Genomic DNA, 19,205 nt, shown 5'->3' with positions numbered 1-19,205 from the left:
TAGAAAAAAGTGAATATTTTTGCTCACCACTTTAACCCAATATGTACTCTCACCACCCTTCTCAATACTTGACACGTGTCAATTAGTATAACCATAGTTAACTCTTTACTTTGTATTTATTGAATCATGGTTATGTCAATAGACACGTGTCAAATAATGAAAAGGATGGTGATGGTACATCTTGAGTTAAAGTGGTGAGCAAAAATGCTCCCTAGAAAACAGAGAAACATCATATTGCATTGTAGTTGCCTTTTTTGTATTCTAATTTGGATAATCAAGACATACCGCTACTACCACTCATAACTTGTAGAAGGCTTAGAAGCCCTGAGTTTATGTTGCATGTTTGTTCAGATGATATTTTCCTAAAATCAATGGTTTCCTTGATCGGGATGAGAGTGGGGGAGATTGAGTAAATTGATTGTTGGGAGCATGGGTTGTTGGTGGGTGTGCAGGTTGATGTGAAAAAGCTAGAGGTTAGTTCCGTGTCTGTGCTGAACCACTAAACGGGTTGAGATTGGTTCACATTAAATTTGACTTATGTATTTTTTTTTTTTTTTTTGTAATTTTTTTACAACTTCGTTTAAATCTTTTTTATAATTATATATATACAAACCAGATTTATTATTTGTTGAAAAAAGAGGCCAGTAACTTTATTTAAAGTACCTTTAAATAGAAAATGACTAAATTATTGTTCGGATTTTAAAAATTGAAACTTGAAAACAATTAAAGAAAATATTAAATTTTAATATATATTATTAGAGAAAAGTAATAGACTTGAATTTAAAATATAAATGTAATAATATTATGTATTATTTTTCTCTAAAATAAATATAATTTAATAAATGGGCTTTAAATGGGCAGATCCGACTCATTGGGCTTAATTACCTCTCCGCACAAAGATACGGACGAGCCTTACTTAAGCGGGCTGTGCTCGAGCCGACCCGATCTGTTTGACACCTCTAACTCATAGTGTGTGGGGTGCCCCTACTAACCCAAGGGAATAAGAAGTGCTTAATGATTATTTAAACTACTCTAATTTACGTGAGAGGAGGATTGGAAGATGCAAACGGTAGTTTAAACTACTCTAATTTATGTGGGAGGAGGATTGAAAGATATCAAAGTACGGTTGGAAGATGCAAACGATAGTTTAAACTACTCTAGTTTACGCGGGAGGAGGATTGAAAGATATCGAAGTACAATTTGAAACATCCTTAATTATAGAAAATGGTGTATGAATTGTTTTAGGGTTTTAGTTATTTTGGGGTTGGTTTTGGTTTTCAATTATAGTTATGTTAAATTAATTGTCCGGTTGCTAAGCACTCCACAGTTGCTTGACTCTTGCTCTTGCAGTGAACTTTGGTTGGTCCATTGATGTTCGTAGTGTTTTTTTACATGCATCTTTCTGAAGATGCGTATGTGCAAGATAAAAGGGCTCCTTTGGTCCTCTCCGACTCGCTTAGCGTCCTAATGGTTTATTATTATTATTTTTTTTAAAATTTATTTCGTTTTGCACTTTGTCGCTCAAATTTTTTACTAACCCAACTTTCTTAATTGAAGCAAATTGAGGTTAATTAAAATCCTATGGTGTAAACATCCCAAGCTAGTCTATATATATATATGGTTTTAAAAGAAGATACTCTCTCTCTCTGATAATCATTTAGAGGGTAATCTTAATCTGTAATTTATTTGCTTTTGTTCCCGTTCCTCAGTTGTGATTAGAATATAATCATTTGCTGATAACAAATACTGCTAAAGCCAAAAAGATTAGTCTATGCTTCATAGACTTTGCACTCCTCGTCAGCCGGGTTTGTCTTGCAGAATTCCTCCAACGGGTCTCCGCTTCCCGCTTGTGGCGTGCCTGGCCACTTGCTTGCAACCAAATGTGCCAAATCCACAACCCTTTGGCTGCCAGAAATAATAATCCACAGGAAGATCAAGACACAGTTGAGCTTGAATATATAGTGAATAGTTTCAGACTAACATTCCATGCAACGTTAATTTTGTTCAATGAAAAACTCTTTCTAGATTTATAACGAGTGGACTCACCTGTATCCCCATTCGTTGTCGTACCAGGCAACCACCTTGACCATATCATCACCCATGACCATGGTCAAGGAGGAGTCTATGGTGGAGGAAACATCGGTGCACCTGAAGTCTACCGACACAAGAGGAATGTCACACACTGCTAATATGCCCTGCAGTGGTCCCTCGGCTGCCTTTCTGAAGGCTGCATTGACATCTTCTGCTGAAATACCTTTCTTCTCAACATTAATCACAAGGTCAACCACTGATACATTAGGTGTTGGCACACGGAGGGCAATTCCGTTGAGCTTTCCTTTGAGTTGAGGCAGCACCAGAGACACAGCCTTGGCTGCACCGGTGCTTGTGGGAACTATGTTGAGTGCTGCTGCTCTGGCTCTCCTTAAGTCCCGGTGTGAAGCATCCAAGAGCCTCTGCACATGCATACACAGAGTACGCCATAAATAATTTATACTTGATTTTGAATGCCCCCATAGGTATTACTCATTACAACTGTTCCTTCGTCAGGACATCAAAATGTCAATCCTTGAGTGCATTTTGATTGTAAGGCAAGAACAAAATCTATATGCAGAGGAGAATGAAGGTGCCATTCATTACTTGGTCTCCGGTGTAGGAGTGAGTAGTTGTCATGGTTCCCTTGACAATACCTGCAAGTTTTCATGACAAACAAAGAATTAGTCCTCGAAGGTGTGCCATTTGGATTCATGCTGAAAATACGAACGACTGCTTACCAAATTCTTCATCCAAGACCTTTACAAAAGGAGCCAGGCAATTTGTGGTGCAAGAAGCATTGCTGCAGAACACACAAATACAAATTTTATACCTCTAGAATATTTAGTCAATTTACTCAAGCAGAGTCATAATTGTGATGGTTTTTTCCCTATCTCGCTAATCAATTTGAGAATACTGACCTGACAATGTTGGCAACCTCATGGGAATAGTCTTGTTCATTCACCCCAACAACATAGGTAGGAATGTCAGCACCTTTTGCTGGAGCTGTAATGATAACTTTCTTGGCACCAGCTTGGATGTGTTTACCAGCACCAGGGCCATCAACAAAGACTCCTGTGCCCTGTAGGTTATCCAATTATGTTGTATAATAAGGTACTATTTACAATATTATCCGAGGCTCCAAGCTAATTAAAAATTGCAGTTCTTTTGTAATAGATATCTGGCATCCTTATTCTTGATATTCTAGTCTCAGCACAGCAATCGATTACCTCGATAACAATGTCAATGCCAAGCTCAGCCCAAGGAAGCTTCAGGGGATCCCTGCTAGAGACAACCTGGACAGGCTTGCCATCAACGCTGATGGTCTCGTTGTCCACGATTTTAACGTCTGCTTTGAAAGTACCCAGCATTGAATCATATTTCAGCAAGTGTGAAGCCTGTATTTGAGATTAAATTAAATTTTAATGCAATATAATTTTACCACTATGATTCTCCGAAAGCATGTTAAATTAAACTATATGAATTAATACTCATAAATTCCCTTACATTCTTGACACCACCACTGTCATTGACGACAATGACATCGAGAGGTGAGTCCTTCCGGCCATGCCAGCATCGGAGGAAGTTCCTGCCAATACGACCAAATCCGTTGATTGCCACCTTCAATTTGGCCACTGTTTCGCCCTTAACAGGAGCTGGTTCTGTAGTCTGCTATGCATTAAACAAAACAAAAGTTATGAGTACGAAATTAATTAGCAGAAAATCCACCCCAATAACATAGCGTTGATAAACATTAGCACTTTCGTATATTTTGGTCAGTGTGGAGTGTCCAGCAAAGAATTTTCTGGATATATATTCTCAGGATAAGTTTAGGTGCTATAGTAAGCAAGCATGGCATATATAGCACTTGTAGATTTGTAATGTATCACTACGCCTTACTGAATTAAAAAAAAAAATCAGGTGCTCAAAATATGAATTCAGGTTTAGTGAACAATCTGATATCTGTTCAATCAAACACATATGTTGCTTAATGAAATGAAAAAAATGGGAAGATAAAACCTTGGGAGTAAGTTGTGCAGCCACAGCATCAAAGAAGGATGTCTCTCTACCATTGCTTGCATAGGTCACACATGAACTGGATCTTAGACCCGAAAATTCACCAACCTCCAGCCTCTGCACAAAAAGAGTAAGCAAATTATATCAAACCAGGAAGCTAATAAAAGCGTGACACCACGAACATCGAGAGAGAGAAAGACCTTGGAGAAGCATTGAGCTGGAAAAGAGTGCGAGGACTTGGAGGGCAGCCTGGTGTTGGCTGGGATTCTTGTAGAGGCTAGAGCTGCGTGTGAGGCCATGGCTGCAACTAAAGCTAAGGGACTGACTTTGCCACTATATATATATATATATATATATACAGTTACATTCGTGCCTTTAGTAATCTGAACATTCCCTTATTTTAAAATATGGTTGAAATTGAATTAAAGGAACTTGTGGTTATAGCATGGTACGTGAAGATATAGGAGATAAGATCATGTCTATTTGCAAGGCTTTCAAAATATGAACCGCAGGTTATTCCCCAACTTGTTTTCCTAGAATGCCCTTACAATCTACTTTCTTTGGTTAAGAGAGCAAAACAGCAACTCTCGAGGCTTGAAGATCTGAACCACAAATAACGGATACTGAATTCAGCATCACTCAGGTCCCCGCTGTTTTGTAATTCCTTTTAAAATATATATATATATATATATATATATATAACAAATATATTATTTATTATAGGCCGTACTGGCAAATGCAGACAGCAAAAAACAGCTAAATTTTTTTTTTTTCCTAAATTCGTCATCGTCCAAATATTAGCAATTTTGGGACCAGAGGGTACAATTACATTGACCAAAACTAGGAGCTCCCACATAGAAGAACAAAACTACACTGATTATTGGGCAAATACTGAAACACTGAAATACATGACAGATTCTGATGGGAGCTTCTCATATGACAGCTTCAACTTCATCAGAGCTCACAGGTACTTCATTTGGATCATCTTCCGATCGGAGCTGGCCAGAAACATCATCTATAGCAGAGTTCAGCTGCGCTATCTTCTCAGCCAGTACCTTTCGTGTTTTCTGTGGTGCAAAGAAGGCATAATGTGATCTTTCCAGTAAACATTAAATAAAGATATTATGGAATTAGAATCACAAGAGTCTATCTATAGCAAACATTAACCGAGCATTTTGGCAAACAATGATTAGTGAAAAAATATTTGATAGAAACTGAAACAAAGTGGACAACATAGCAATAACAACAAAATAGCACTTCAGCATCTCCAACAATGCTGAACATATGGAAAAGAAAAAAAAAAAACTAAAAGACAGAAAATAGCAAGGGAGCTTTCTCACCTCCAAAGCTTTGTCCTCATCATATATGAACTTGGGCAGTTTTCTCATTAGATCCTTCCGGTCAGCTCCAGCCAGTGCTTTACTGATCTGTTGATGGAAAAAAAAATTCTCAGTGAGAAAAATGCTTTTCATTTTTGGGCTTAATGCAAGAGGCCATCAAGTAAAGTAAACTCTGTAGCCCACAAACTGCAAAATTTACAAATCACAGAACCCAACCATGGCAAATTTGTGAGGTACAGAGTATAGACTTGCATAAATTTCAAAGTAGGTAACTCGTTAGTCTTAAAATATACACATTTCAACAATTGGTAATAATTGATTGATGAATAACATAGATATAAAGTAGCACAATACAAGATAATGATCATATAAGCATTTGCATAAAACAATCATAATCGATGAGTGGAAACCTGAGGTGCATATACAGCACCCAGTGTGCCAACTATAAGTCCTCCCAAAACAAAGCCACTAATGAAGATGCTTGAACTGTTTGACCTACCGCCATCACTGTAATTACACAAGCAGAGACTGTCATTAGAATATCATTGAAAGGTAAACATGTGATAAAACTGAAAATGACATATTAAAATACAAAATTGAATTTCAAAAGACAGTATCATATCTACAATATTGCTAGATCGTGAAAGCACCACCAATGATAGCTGGGGAAATGAAAATATTACCATTCATTACTGAACAAACTACCCTATGATGAGCAAATGAAATTAAACAGCGCATTGTGCTCTAGAGGAAGACACAATGAGACATATAATAATAGAATCTGATATCATTATTTCAGGGTTTAGGGTGAGTTGACTATATTCCTTGATTTCTATATTGTTGGATGAACTAGTTGAGCTACATCCAGTATACATATTCATTCTGCAAACAAATATTGAATCCCAGGAAACATGGAAAGTAGAAAAGTTTTATTAATAACTAATTGTTACCTTAATGCAGTCATGACTCCAAGTACGTGTGAGGTCAATGTTTTATATAAATAGCCAGGACATTATATGGATATGGGGAAGAAATCAAACATAAAAAGGAAAACTGAGATCTTGAAGAATCAACAAGCCACCAGGCAGTGGTAATATTAAGAATCATTTCCTTTTTTTTAATATAGTCTTACTGGAAAAAAAAAAAAAAAAATTAGTCGCAACCAATTCCCAGATTTATATCTATTGCGATTTAACAGTTTGAGAAACAATAATTAACATATTCAAATGTATAATAGACATAAATATTTTGTCTGAAAAATATACAAATCCCACACTACAGGACTCAAATGAGAAACTCGTACTCAAAGCAAATAAATCAGCAGCTACCATGCATTTTGCATTATACAACTAGCATGTCCGGATCACAAACAAGAACCCAAAACACATATCAGAATCAGGATTATAATGCAAGGACAAACAGAATACCTATATCCAGCCTGAACTGTGAAGGACCTCTTGGAGGTAGATAGCTGAGCTTTCCCAATATGCTTTGAATTGAGTGACAAGTTTGTAGGGGCCACACTCCCAAGATATTGTTGTGATGGTTTCAGAGGAGACCCTGGTGAAGAATTTCACAGGAACAGGAAAAGCAACATTATTCGAAATCCAGCGCATAAACAGAAACTAAGTGCAGCAATAAACTCATTGCTGATATGGAAAATGCCACAAGAACGTTCAGTGAATTCTGATACAAACCACTTAGTTAATGGGAAAATAATGTATACATATATATAACCCTTACATCAGCTATAGATCTTTGGAATAAACTCCACTACCATTTGCAGATGGTTAGCTATTTCAGCTTACTCCCAGGGTGTAAATCTCACTTGGGAAACCTAAACTAAGCCTAGCCTCACAAATATAAGTTCCTGGGTCTCTACAGCTATTGCCAATTTGTTTCAGATGCCCTAGCTTTAATAACAACAAAAAATGCAGAAAAAATAGCCATAAATTTACATAAAATTACACAGTAATTTAATAGGAGCTCAGGAAAGCTGCATAGAAACAAGGCCTTTTCTCCTGGCTTGCAAGGCACTACTAACTTGGGCAATATGAGATTGCTTTCTGTTCTTATTTCGGGCTCAAACACGAACTGTAAAAGAACAAAGTCATCTGCAAATCCCCTAGATTAGGAATGTGAGAGGTTCCATATCATACACACACTAATCCAAAATGAAATCATTGACAGCCCATTTGCATCTTTCATCTTTCATTTAAAGCAAAAAAGTTAAGTAACCATCAAATTGAAATGCAAGAACACTTGCAAGCAAGAGCATTACTTATATAAAAATTGAGCTGAGAATCCAACAAACGCAGTTTGATTAGATCACGAGGGAAATTACCAGAAGAGAGCTGGACATGAGGATTTGTAGTCAAAGCCAGCGAATTGGCAATAGCAGTCATTGTTTGCAGTTTGCAGTTTGCAACTTTGCACCCGCAGCACACCAACAAAAAAGAGAGTGGAATGAGTGTTAAGACTGTTGGGAGTTGAAGAAAAGTTTTATGGATTCGATAATACCGATGCTTTTGCTTGTTTGATATCTCAAGTTTTGATTAAGAATTATTAGTTATCGGGAAAGAAGGATAAAGAAAGAGACGGCCTCTGCCGCTCTGGCATTCTTTGGTTATGTGGTTTACTGGACCGTACAACGGGCCAGTCTAGATCTCTCTATTTCACTTCGCTGAAGGCCCAAATATTAATCTTGTTAGCAGTCCAAAAGAGTGCTAACAAACTTCTCAAAAGGAGCTTGTAGAACTCTTTTTTTCTTTTCTTTTTTGATATTAAGTAATATTCTATTTTAAGCTAATCTAAACTACGAGGGGTAGGAATTTGAACTCGGGTGCAAAATGGGAAGCACATCTGCTCTATCCAACTTGACTAAACCCGTGTTTTCAGAACTCTCATTACAACAAGAAATAGAAATAGATGGGTTGATAATTAAATGGTAAGTGAGCTGTAATGATTGGGTTCTAACAGAGTGACAAGAAGGGGAGGACATGGACAGAGATCTGAAAACCCAAATTGACCCAAGTTAGTGAATTCCTCTCACGCTCTGCATGCTCGATGTGTCATTCTCATAGGATAAAATGCTTTGTTAATTGTAACTTACCTTATTTTTATGATGAGATTTATTTTTATCGTAGGAAGAAAAAGGGACGGAGAATTCAAATCTCATAGACAACATTCGTTAAATAAAACCGCAAAAATGTAGTGCTTGGTGCAATGTGAAGTTCTAGAATATGGTGCCAGTTTGATGCATTTCTCCTTTGGTCCTTTCTTCTTGTATCTTTCCTTTGTGTGTTTACTTTCTCAAAATAAAAGGGGCCTATTTCGGGCATTAAAAGAAACATTATTTACTAATGATATTATCTGTTACCAAATTGTCATGTTACATACAAAACATGAGGAAAGCATAGTGTCATTTCAAGCAAGGGAATATAATTGACTCTAAGAAAATGTCATTTGCCGAGTGAATGATGAGCATGCATTTGAAAGAATTCTGGCACTTGTTCTACTGCAGCCTTGAAGCATTTACAGATGCAGTGATATTCCAAAGCCAGAACAAATACAAGACTTGTACATGCCTTTCAATATCAAGAGGATCCCAGAGCCTCAGCCTCAGTGAAACCTGTGAAAAATCGTTTTCTTCGAACATGTGTCTTACACAGTTAAACCTATGAAAAAACCAAATAATCAAATTAGAAACTACGGCAAGTTTTAAAGAATATAGCATGGGAGGAGACACAGAGAGAGTGAAAGGTAGCAAAATTTCTGCACCTTAAGATGCTACAGAGTGTTTGGATTCTGTTCCTTGGTCTTCGCCAACTTTGCTTGTATAAGTTTGTCCAAGATGGCAGGCTCTAAAGGAATTGGGTCAAGACAACGCTCTGCGGCTGCAACAATTACCTGCTCAATAAAAGAAGCCCAAACCAATTATTTTTTCCTGAAGTGGTATGGAGCAATTGCTCCTCTAGGCAAGGTCCTGGGTTCAAGTCTTAGCATCCGTATAGTGTGTGTGAGTTTAGTATATTATCACCCCTCTCAATAGGAAAGGTCTTTAAAAATAACATAAGTTCTGAATCATGAGCAATGGAACGCCTTCCCTCTCCCTCACCTCTTGAAAGGAGTCCTTAAAAGGTTTAGAGAGGGAGAGTGAGGTTTCCAACATCAACAATTCAAAAGAGAAGGCAATATACAGATATAACAAAAGCGGAGCAGCTATACAAACTTAGAGGTTTCCAACATTAACAATTCAAAAGAAAAGCCAATATACAGATATGAACTCAAGTGGAGCAGCTATACAAAGTTAGAGTCCAGGATGCAGAGCCTAGACGGTTTTCTCAATACCTCATCCAGCAGAAAGTCAACGGCAGCCTCATCTTCTGCCATTTCCTTTAAAGGAGTCCTTAAGAACTGAATATCCAACTGAATTTGCTGGAATCCACTTCGATTAAATGTTTGGAGTCTGACAAATTCTTGCAAGCTTTTAAGGCAAAGTTTTACCAAGGTTGTTACCACAGACTCCTGCAATTTGCAAGCAGACACAGTTCATGTTGTTCCTAAACCAGTACCAATATTCGTTTGAGCAAAAAGTACTTCATTACCTGTGTAAACTCAACTTTCGTAAAAATTTCAACTTTTTGCTTAAACAGTTTTGCCAGATGGGTTTCCAACAGCTGGCTCCTGGCCCTTTGGGTGTTTGACCGACTCAATTTCTCCTCTCGTAATGGATTGCTCCGTGATGAGGCAGTGCTTCCAGTGCTATCAGCCCGTCGGTGTCTACGAATCCCTTCAGGTAAAATCTGCTTAACTTCACTTCGAATTACTTCCAACTAACACAAGAAAGAAAGGAAAGTTTATGCAATCTGACAACATTAAATAGATTTAAGAAATCAGGCACCAAACAATTTTCTCCTCAACTTTACTGTTATTCCAAGAGAGAACAATATATGGGGGAGCATAAAAAAAATGTACTTGCCTCTTGAAGAAACAAATCAACAAACATATGAACTTCCCGGGGTTCCTTGTGCTGCAAAAATGTAAAAATCAAAAGTATTTACATTGGTAGGTAAATTTATTTTGGGGAACTTAAGAATTTGGGAATAGGGAATTGGAATCGGATCAACTACTCCCCCTAAGTTGATCTGATTCAGTGTTTAGGGTATTTGATTAAGGGTTTTACCATGCACAATTCTTTATCCCGTATGTGTAAGTAAACACAGGGGAAGGAATAGGAATCATTCCAATACCCACACATGGGAAGAAGGAATTGGAATCATTCCGATACCCATTACTGATAAGTAAACATGCCATTAATGGTTTAGTCCACATGCTAACTACTTCCTATTATTGAAATATTGCCCTACAACAAGCTTACCTTGACCCAATTTGGGGTGGTAAACCTCTTCTTTAAGAGAACTGATATCCGCTGGGTTCTCATATTTATATACTGAAAAGAGAAGATCAAAACATTACTTGTTATCAAATGAATGTATAAGTAACAGATAAAAGTGGTTTAATCATGGCCCAAGGAATAAAAAGCATTTGAATAACCTAAAATTCAGAATTCAGAAATTTTGTAATTCATACAATGTGCAGAAACTTTTCACCAGCTGAGTGGAAAATCCGACAGATTTCTCCAGGTACAAAAGCAGGTCCATATTCATAGCCCCTGGCACCACCACCAGAAAAGGAAGCAGCTATTTCCTGACAATTAGAAGATGAAACTTCAATGCAAGCCCTGAGGATATGGGGGAAAATATAACTACAGTATTGACACTTTTTTTAGCATGAAACATAATTCTTATAGTTGGCTACTTGCCTCAGTGATTCTCGGGATAGCATTTTGTTCAATGAAAATAGAAACTTGGGCCAGCACAAGGACAAGCCCAGCCAGAACTTTGTCATCTTGTATTCCCTCTGTCAAACCCAGATCTTGAGTGGCCGAACTATTCTTGCCAGAAAGCAAGAGAAAGTGGCCATCAAGTGCCCTGAAGAAGTCTTGAAATCCTTCTTGGACCCAATCAATAATCAAGTCTTTCAGTTTAACTAGTAGGCCCAAATTATCATCCAGAAGTTGGCGGAAGTCCTGAAACAAATGATAGAATGAAGAGATAAGCATCATTTTGTCCCTCTTTTGATAAGTAAGAAATCCTGCACTTTTGTAAAGGAGTTAATATGCCAACAGCAATAGGGGAAATTTTTTTTAAAGAAATGAAAAGTTTGAAACCAACAATATATGTAGAGTTTTTTCTTGAATACTGTAGGAAGACTTAAACAAAAAATGGCCAAATTGTTAGACCCATAGTCCGAAAACAGAAAAAAAAACTGTATGTGCTGCATTTATGTAGTCACCACCTCATATATCCAAATATAAGTTCCGGGAAGCATGTGTAAAACACACAAGCACATAGCCACCATTCAAACAAACATGGGCTCTAACTTTATGAGTATATATGGAGAACAGTTCCATCAGTTATGCGTATATTAAGACATGAGAGAGATGAAGCTGTAGATTTATGCAATGCAAGCATACTTTAAGTGCAGTAACATTGACTACATAGTATCTCATATAGTACCAGTAACACATCCATGCTGCCTTGGAGCACTGCTTTTTTGCCTCCCTCCAGAGCAACTTGCAAGGAATACTCTTCTCCTTTATCCTTCTGTCTAGTGTGGGCTTTTGTGAGGGCATCTGCCAGTTCAAACAAATTCAGCTCAAATTGTGTCACTAGCATCAAAAAATAAAACTCGCGAGAGAGAGAGTGTGGGTGTCTCTGTGATCCTCAGTTGTTAAAGGTCAAATGACAATTTTTCCAAATCTGTGACTAGGTTAACATACACCATTCCAAGCCTATCAAGGTATTCTCCTCTACAAGATTCGTCCATTGAAGATTATACTCTTGTTGTTTACAATGGGTCAACTGCTTTATCAATTTAATTTCAAATCTTTTCATTTTTTCCATTTTCAGTTGATTTGACTAACAATTCTAAAATTATATGAGTCAAAAATCTGAAAAGGGGCAGGAACAATACGGATTTAACAGAAAATATGGCCTTGGATAGGGCCAAATGTTGGCCAAAAAGTATCCATGTCTCTGACCCCAATTAGTTGAGATTATGGCTTAAGAGTTGAAAGAATTTATGAAGAAAAATAACTTTGAACTGCAACAAATGAATAACCTGAAATACTGCTTAGCAGATGAGAGAATTTGTTGCTAACATACAGTTTCACAGCAACCCGAGCAGGCTGCAAGAACATAGATTACCCTCTACGCTTAGAACCATTCTTCAACCCAAAAAACTAAGAATCTACTTTCAGTTCTTGAGAGTTTGGAAGAAATGCTGCAAACAGTATTGTAAAAAAAGAATTGAAATTTATTTAAGGGAGACCTCCAGAGAATAGTCAGAGAGAGCAGCCTCATGTAACACATCATCCATCAGAAGTACATCTCTCCATATAATCCCTGCATGGAAAGGGATTTTGGTTAAGCATTTCAAGATAAGATTTTCAGGTTTAAATTGACAAGGAACTGACATCAAATTTAAAACAGGAAGGGTCTGATTCTTTTTCTTTCCTGCAAACATTAAATAGTTTAATCTTACATGACATCCAAATGGACAATAATGGGTGGAAAGGTGAAAATTGCCTCTTAAATGCTAACAATTAGGAAGACCCAAGTGAAAGACTAGCTTAGTAGCAGCATAGCAAAGCTAGCCCAAAGATTCTGTTAGAAAAACATTGATACACAAAGCTCACTGCCAAATGTGGCCGCTTTTGTCAGTAGTCTTCTGGTAGTCACCGGAAACCTTCACATTTGTTGCATAGTAGATGCAAGTATAAAAAGATTCATCTACAAGAGAATCTTTTTTTCCTTTTAATTAAGTAAAATTGAATTGGATTTTTCCAAAAGATGGGAAAAGGCATTATAGTGCAAAAAGGGTATCAAAATAGAGAAAGCACAGATCATGTCACTGGAACTTCTTAGGATAAAACAACAATTACACAAATTCTTACAATATAAAGATGCCCAAGCACATACTTAAATAGACCAAAAGCTGAAGAGTTGACGGATACTTAAGAGTTAAAATTTCCATTTTCCAAAGGTGGGGTAGACGTAGACCAATGTTAAGGATGGTGTGTGTGATAACATATTGTTAATACTTACTAAGAACACCTAGCAGGTGTGCCGACCAAATTTGTGTCTTTATGTATTGCTCAGTGGTTTCAAAGTGCCTAGAGAAACAAACATCAAGTACACTCCATCAGAAAATTGCTACCATACAACAAAGTATCTCAATTAACAAAAAGATATGCCCCCTTACCTGCTAACCAAGTCTTGTGCAAGTTTGGTTAGTTGCATTTCCGAATCAGGAAATATTACACGATAAGCACGGATAGCCTCCGCAAACTCACGAACAGAAGTCTAAATTTTGTGTGAACAAGTCAGGGATTCATTAGTGCAGTTATGAGTTACAGATATATAAGAGAAAGAGGGAATATATAACCATGAGCGGGGAGTAATCATGAAGCACAAGGGAAAAAGCACTTGAATGCCCATTTAAGTTTAATAGAAACTTTCAGTACAATACAGGTACCATGTTCTTCTAAACTTAACTTATTGCTCTTGCACTCTATCCAAATATCTTTAAAAGTCTGAAGCACTCTCCAGCAAGGAAAAACAAATCTTTTAAGATATTACTTAGTTGTAACCAAAACCAATCAGTCTCCAGAGAACTTGATTTTCCAATCTAAAAGACTGATTATAAATTGACTTAAATCACCCTAATGCACAAGTTAATTGAAAATTTATCTAAAGATTCTTCTACATAATGATTTTTTAAAGTTCCTTTTCAGTTCAAGCCGTCATACACTACTTGCCAAAGATGACAAACCAAAATGATGTCCAATGTAAATAAGTAGTCACCTCATGTTCAGTAGCAGGAACTGAGTCAGTGGAAGTATCATTAGAATCCACTGAAGCATTACCCATATCTTCTATCTTAAGCTGAAGGCCGGCAACAGATTGTTCCAACTTCTCAAGCAGTTTCACCTTTAAGCTGTCCACCTGCCAAAATGTAGGCAATATGTCATCAAAGGCACATCAGTGTAATACAAAACACTTGAAAACTTATTGGAATTTCGTTTTTAATGTATTTGCTTTGTTAAGATTCCACTTGTCAATAAAAAGCAGTACACATCTATGCCTCAATTACTGCAAAACTTACAATGATTAGGATGCAAATAACAACAAAAATAAGAGAATAACCTCATTTTCAAATGTCTACACATTTCATTTTGAACAATATGTTTACACCATTACTAACAATAAAATATTGAATACTCTTTCTTTGGTTAAACCAACAACTTGTTAATAAGGTAAATTATAATCTGAACTGACAAACTTATATAAATAAATAAATAAAAAGTGCAGTACAAACTGGGAAATCCAATTGCTTAAGAAGCACAGCAGCCTCAGCTCTTGCTTGTATAGATTCAGAATCCGAGAACAGCTTTCCCTGAAGACAATAATATGAAAAATCATAAGATACGTTTCCTAACAAACCTAGATAAAGTTACAGTCAGTAAGTTATTTGGCATGAAATTGTGATTTTAAACACTTGGCTTTTCTAAAAATCTGGTGGGCTACAGATCAAGATAAAAATGTCCAAAAATTTTCCTGCACTACATTAATGCTGATAAAAGTCATACATCAGAAGGTGAATGTCCATTCTTCTGTGAAAGTATGCTTAAGATAGTACTGTAATAGTTCCCAGAAACACAAGTAACGGATAATAAGTAATAACTTTGACAGATAGTGAACATGTTGTCCCTTGATTCATAACTATTACTTATTGTCTTATAGGACCCAGCAAGAACATCTCAATCACAAGACTCACACCAAGCCCATGCACTCGAAGAGCTTTTTAGGTCGACCCATGCATCACGTTACTGAAACATTGTATTCATCCAAAGCAAATGCTACCCAACCATTTCAACCAGAACCCTTTCACTAAAAGAAATTATCAACCACAAAGGGTAATACCAGACTGCTACGTAGTACATATAGAATGTCGGACTAGCAAACCTAAAGCTAATCCTACATCTGAGATATAGGCATAATACCTAACATACTGCATAATTAATTAAGAATTTCAAATAGTGATGGTACTACTTCCACAAGAAAACTGCCTCTAACACCAATCTATGTATTAATGCAAATGCAGGACTATGTTGTGTGCACCTAAACACATAAACTAAGACAGCATCCAACACAGTGGCACTAACTCAACTGTAGAAACTTGACAAGAACTCACCAAAGAAAAATTGCAAGGCAAGTAAGGAAAAGACATCTAATCGCTCCTGGTTAGACATTGGTCGAAAGAAAAACCAGCCTGACCATAGTATAAAACGAAAAGAAAATAGGAAGAAAAAGATAAACCTGCAAATTCTTAATAATTATGGTCACTGCTTCTTCAGATGCTCGCTTACAATCCTGAAACGACGAGTCTCCATATGCCTAATAGTAAAGAGTCCAACCAAAAAGAAACAAGACAACTGAAAACAAATTCCACAAAGTGAAAATTGGTCCCACGTGCAAAAGATCATAGGAGAAAGAAATTACCTTAAAAATTGGCATTGCTCCGGTATAGAACTTGACCGCATCAGCATATGCTTCTGATTTAATACACTTTCCAAGTCTAGCAGGTAGATCATATATGAACTGCCTTTCCATGGAAAATGAAATTTATGTAACTGCCAACACCTAAACTTAAAACCTTTAGCATCATAAGACCATAAATATATACTGCTTCAAACCTGAACTTTACGAAGAAGGTTGCGTGTGCGATGCAACTTTTCTATGTGTTCTCTCTTCTCAAAAAGAGAAGTGTTGACTCCATCACTCCTACATTGCACGGACATTATCTGCAATGATTGCATTGTGAAAGTAAGCCACTTGGATGAAAACACAGTTTCTTTCCTTAACAGTCCTTTCTTCCCTATATTTACTTTCGAATGAAAACACAGTTTCCGCATGACCTGGGTAAAAAGAAAAAAATTGGATGTACCTTCTCAAGGAGCTGTTCCATATTTGCCTCCATGTTAACAATATTACTTTTCATCCTGTTGGAAAAAATAACAATAAAATTGTTAATGCCAAAACATTATAAGAGACTTTTGGTTATGTTATCTAGAAGCTGATACACAACAAGCAAAAATAGATAAATGATATGGTAGTAGCAGAGATTTAGCAATCATGTAAACACAGATAAATAAGTAAAAGTAAAAACTTACTGTTTAATTGTATCTGTCGCGCTAATAAACTTGTTGTAGTTCTCATATACTAACATTTGTAAGTCAGTGTCAAGATTCTTTATCTCAGCAGCCATTTCAACATGTTTCTGTAGAAGCCCTTCCAAGTTTGACTTGTGTACCTGCATAGTTCATACAACTGATAATTATGATTCAAAGTTCAAATTTCTGCCTCATCTTCAATAAGAAAATTTAATCTATTATGATCATTGAAATTACGAATATCATAACTCATGGTATCTCATATAATTAATTATCTATCATACATTCCATCAAATAAATGGATCAAAGTATGCAATCATGTTATCTGAGAAAGGAGTAGATTACTGTATGACATCTGTGTTCATATAAAGCCCACTAGCCTGATTCTAAACCAAATGCCCATTTCCATTTGTGCTATAAGAAAAAAACAGCTTCTTTCCTTTGCCCATGTTCCCAGCTCAGCACTAGACCTCTGCTTCTTAATCGCAAGTAATACCTCTTTTTAACTCTACAAATATTAGCTACAAACATAAAAAATCTTCCAAACCATCTGTCTCTAACAGAGCTACAAACATCAAATTCTTCGCATAGCACTAAATCTGCCCTAATTACCAGTCATTTGGTATCCCAGTAAAGTTTGTTTGAAAATTAAATAAACAAATAAGTGAATCCTCCATTTGCAAAACATAAGGGAGTGAGAAATAAGAGATCGTACCAGGAGATGCATGTACTGGTTGGGATCGAATGAGGTGGTGTTAATGGCGTCGAGAGTGGCGTACTTGGAAGAGGAACTAGTGTCTGGGGAGGACATTGAATGATCTAGGGAGTAGAAGCTCGATAGCAGATCCCTCATTCTCTTTGCCTTGTCGTCCAGTGGCACATCGTCCACCTCCATTCTTAATTTTTCTTATTCTTCACTATCTGAACGGATTCGACTCCGGCTAGAATAGGAAGAAAGAGAAAGACGACGAGACAAAGAGCAAGACTAAGACACAGAGAAGAAAAGAGGAACACGACGAGAGATAGAGAGCGAGACAGAGACACACAGAGAAGAAAGGAGACGAGAGACAGCGAGAGAGGAGAAGAAGAAGGCGTTTGATGAAAAAAAAAAAAAAAAAATGGGGTTAATTACATTTTTGGTCACTGAGTTTGGCACAGAATCAAATTTGGTCCCTAATTTCAATTTTCCTGATTTTGTACTGTAGTTACCGGAGTTTTTATCAAAAATAGCCAAAATTTAATTCCAAAATTCATAAATGTCAGTTTTAAAAAAAACTTTCAAATATAGCCAAAAACTCACTTAAATTGACCCAAATGCCCTCTAAACTAAAACCTAACCAAAAAGCATGCTCTTCCAAGCCGTAACCTACTGAGCACAAGCCTCACCCTCCACTCAGCCTACCCTCAAACACAAGGACACTGCCCCTCGCCAATCCCCCTTAATGGAAAGCAAAGTTAATATAGACAAGTTTGTGTTGTGGGAAGATAGTCTATGAACAGCGAGGGCCTTGCAATTTTTCTTGACCTCTTGTGATGAGGTAAGGCAGCAACACATATGATGGTTTGCAAGAAAGTTTAGCCCCTGATATCATATGCAGACTAGCAGTATTTATGATACGAATTTTGCAGGAAAGTTCAACTTTTTTTTTTCTCAATTAAAAATTATTATGTCAAGAAACTGACTTTAACTTTTTTTATTGTAAAAAACTCCCAAACCCACCGAATCAAGCCATAGCCGCAGAGATGATTTTTATTTCTTGGATTTATGAAAACATCGGCTGTTCCTTTTCTTCTTCTTTTTGGTAATTACATTGTCATTTTTATGATAGGATTCATAGGCATGATTAAGTTGACGAAGCCAATCTTGTTTTCGTGCTTCTGCTATTTCGGGTTTTAGCTTTTAGGTGTAATTGAGTTATAATTTAGAGGGCATTTGGGTCAATTTAAGTGAGTTTTTTGCTATATTTGAAAGTATTTTAAAAAACTGACATTTATGAATTTGGAGGTTAAATTTTGACTATTTTTGATAAAAACTCTAGTTACAGGAGTTAAGAGCATCCACACTCATTCACTGTAAAGTTATTTTAAGAGCTCTTTGGAAAATTTCAACTCCAAATGTACTCCTTAGTTTAAGAAATTATAAATATATATATATATATTTAGTTTAGTATAAATGCTTCCTCTTCATATAAAATAATTAATATTAAATAAATATTTAAAATAGTAATAAAATAAAGCAGCATTTAATTATAGAGAGCCAACAATAGTCCTTTATTTTATCTAAAAGTGCTGCTATTTCCACCCATCTATCCTATTTCCCCATCCACCTTATCTTTTCACCCATCATATAAATTTGAAAAAATACAATCCTATCTTTCCACCCACTATAATTCCTAAAATATCCATTCAATATATATATATATATATATTTATAAATTTAAAAAGCGTAAAAAATAATCCAATCCAACCCAACCCCACCTCCCCAAAGCTGCTCCTCGTCCCTATGGAAAACAACTATC

At 36.5% G+C, this 19,205-nt stretch overlaps 3 protein-coding genes across 3 annotated transcripts; all 3 read right to left on the bottom strand.

Moving 5' to 3' along the window:
- Nucleotides 1-1,648: 1,648 nt before the first annotated feature.
- On the bottom strand, nt 1,649-4,671 carry LOC117627459 (glyceraldehyde-3-phosphate dehydrogenase B, chloroplastic). The gene is made up of 9 exons (XM_034359575.1): nt 4,248-4,671; nt 4,051-4,164; nt 3,538-3,699; nt 3,261-3,428; nt 2,952-3,112; nt 2,772-2,833; nt 2,638-2,687; nt 2,047-2,453; nt 1,649-1,905 (listed from the first exon to the last, which is right to left on the bottom strand). The coding sequence occupies exons 1-9, from the start codon at nt 4,344-4,346 to the stop codon at nt 1,770-1,772; spliced, it is 1,359 nt and encodes a 452-aa protein (XP_034215466.1). The 5' UTR covers nt 4,347-4,671; the 3' UTR covers nt 1,649-1,769.
- A 69-nt stretch (nt 4,672-4,740) lies between these two features.
- On the bottom strand, nt 4,741-8,006 carry LOC117627460. Its single transcript, XM_034359576.1, has 5 exons — nt 7,732-8,006; nt 6,815-6,947; nt 5,798-5,894; nt 5,388-5,474; nt 4,741-5,114 (listed from the first exon to the last, which is right to left on the bottom strand). Exons 1-5 carry the CDS (start codon nt 7,790-7,792, stop codon nt 4,980-4,982), a joined length of 513 nt encoding a protein of 170 aa, XP_034215467.1. The 5' UTR covers nt 7,793-8,006; the 3' UTR covers nt 4,741-4,979.
- Nucleotides 8,007-8,718: 712 nt separating this feature from the next.
- Nucleotides 8,719-17,795, bottom strand: LOC117627980 (vacuolar protein sorting-associated protein 51 homolog). Its single transcript, XM_034360313.1, has 21 exons — nt 17,402-17,795; nt 16,687-16,826; nt 16,461-16,515; nt 16,210-16,317; nt 16,016-16,114; nt 15,833-15,910; nt 14,832-14,909; nt 14,318-14,458; nt 13,716-13,816; nt 13,559-13,626; nt 12,783-12,856; nt 12,573-12,639; nt 11,969-12,084; nt 11,212-11,478; nt 10,980-11,096; nt 10,768-10,839; nt 10,369-10,419; nt 9,995-10,222; nt 9,738-9,914; nt 9,168-9,296; nt 8,719-9,064 (listed from the first exon to the last, which is right to left on the bottom strand). Exons 1-20 carry the CDS (start codon nt 17,579-17,581, stop codon nt 9,177-9,179), a joined length of 2,337 nt encoding a protein of 778 aa, XP_034216204.1. The 5' UTR covers nt 17,582-17,795; the 3' UTR covers nt 8,719-9,064; nt 9,168-9,176.
- Between the last annotated feature and the right edge of the window lie 1,410 nt (nt 17,796-19,205).

Source organism: Prunus dulcis, chromosome 5 (genome assembly GCF_902201215.1).
Source record: "Prunus dulcis chromosome 5, ALMONDv2, whole genome shotgun sequence".
In the NCBI taxonomy this organism is placed as follows: Eukaryota; Viridiplantae; Streptophyta; class Magnoliopsida; order Rosales; family Rosaceae; genus Prunus; species Prunus dulcis.
Note: the sequence above shows the minus strand (reverse complement) of the source record. Positions and strands in the feature narration are given on the sequence as shown.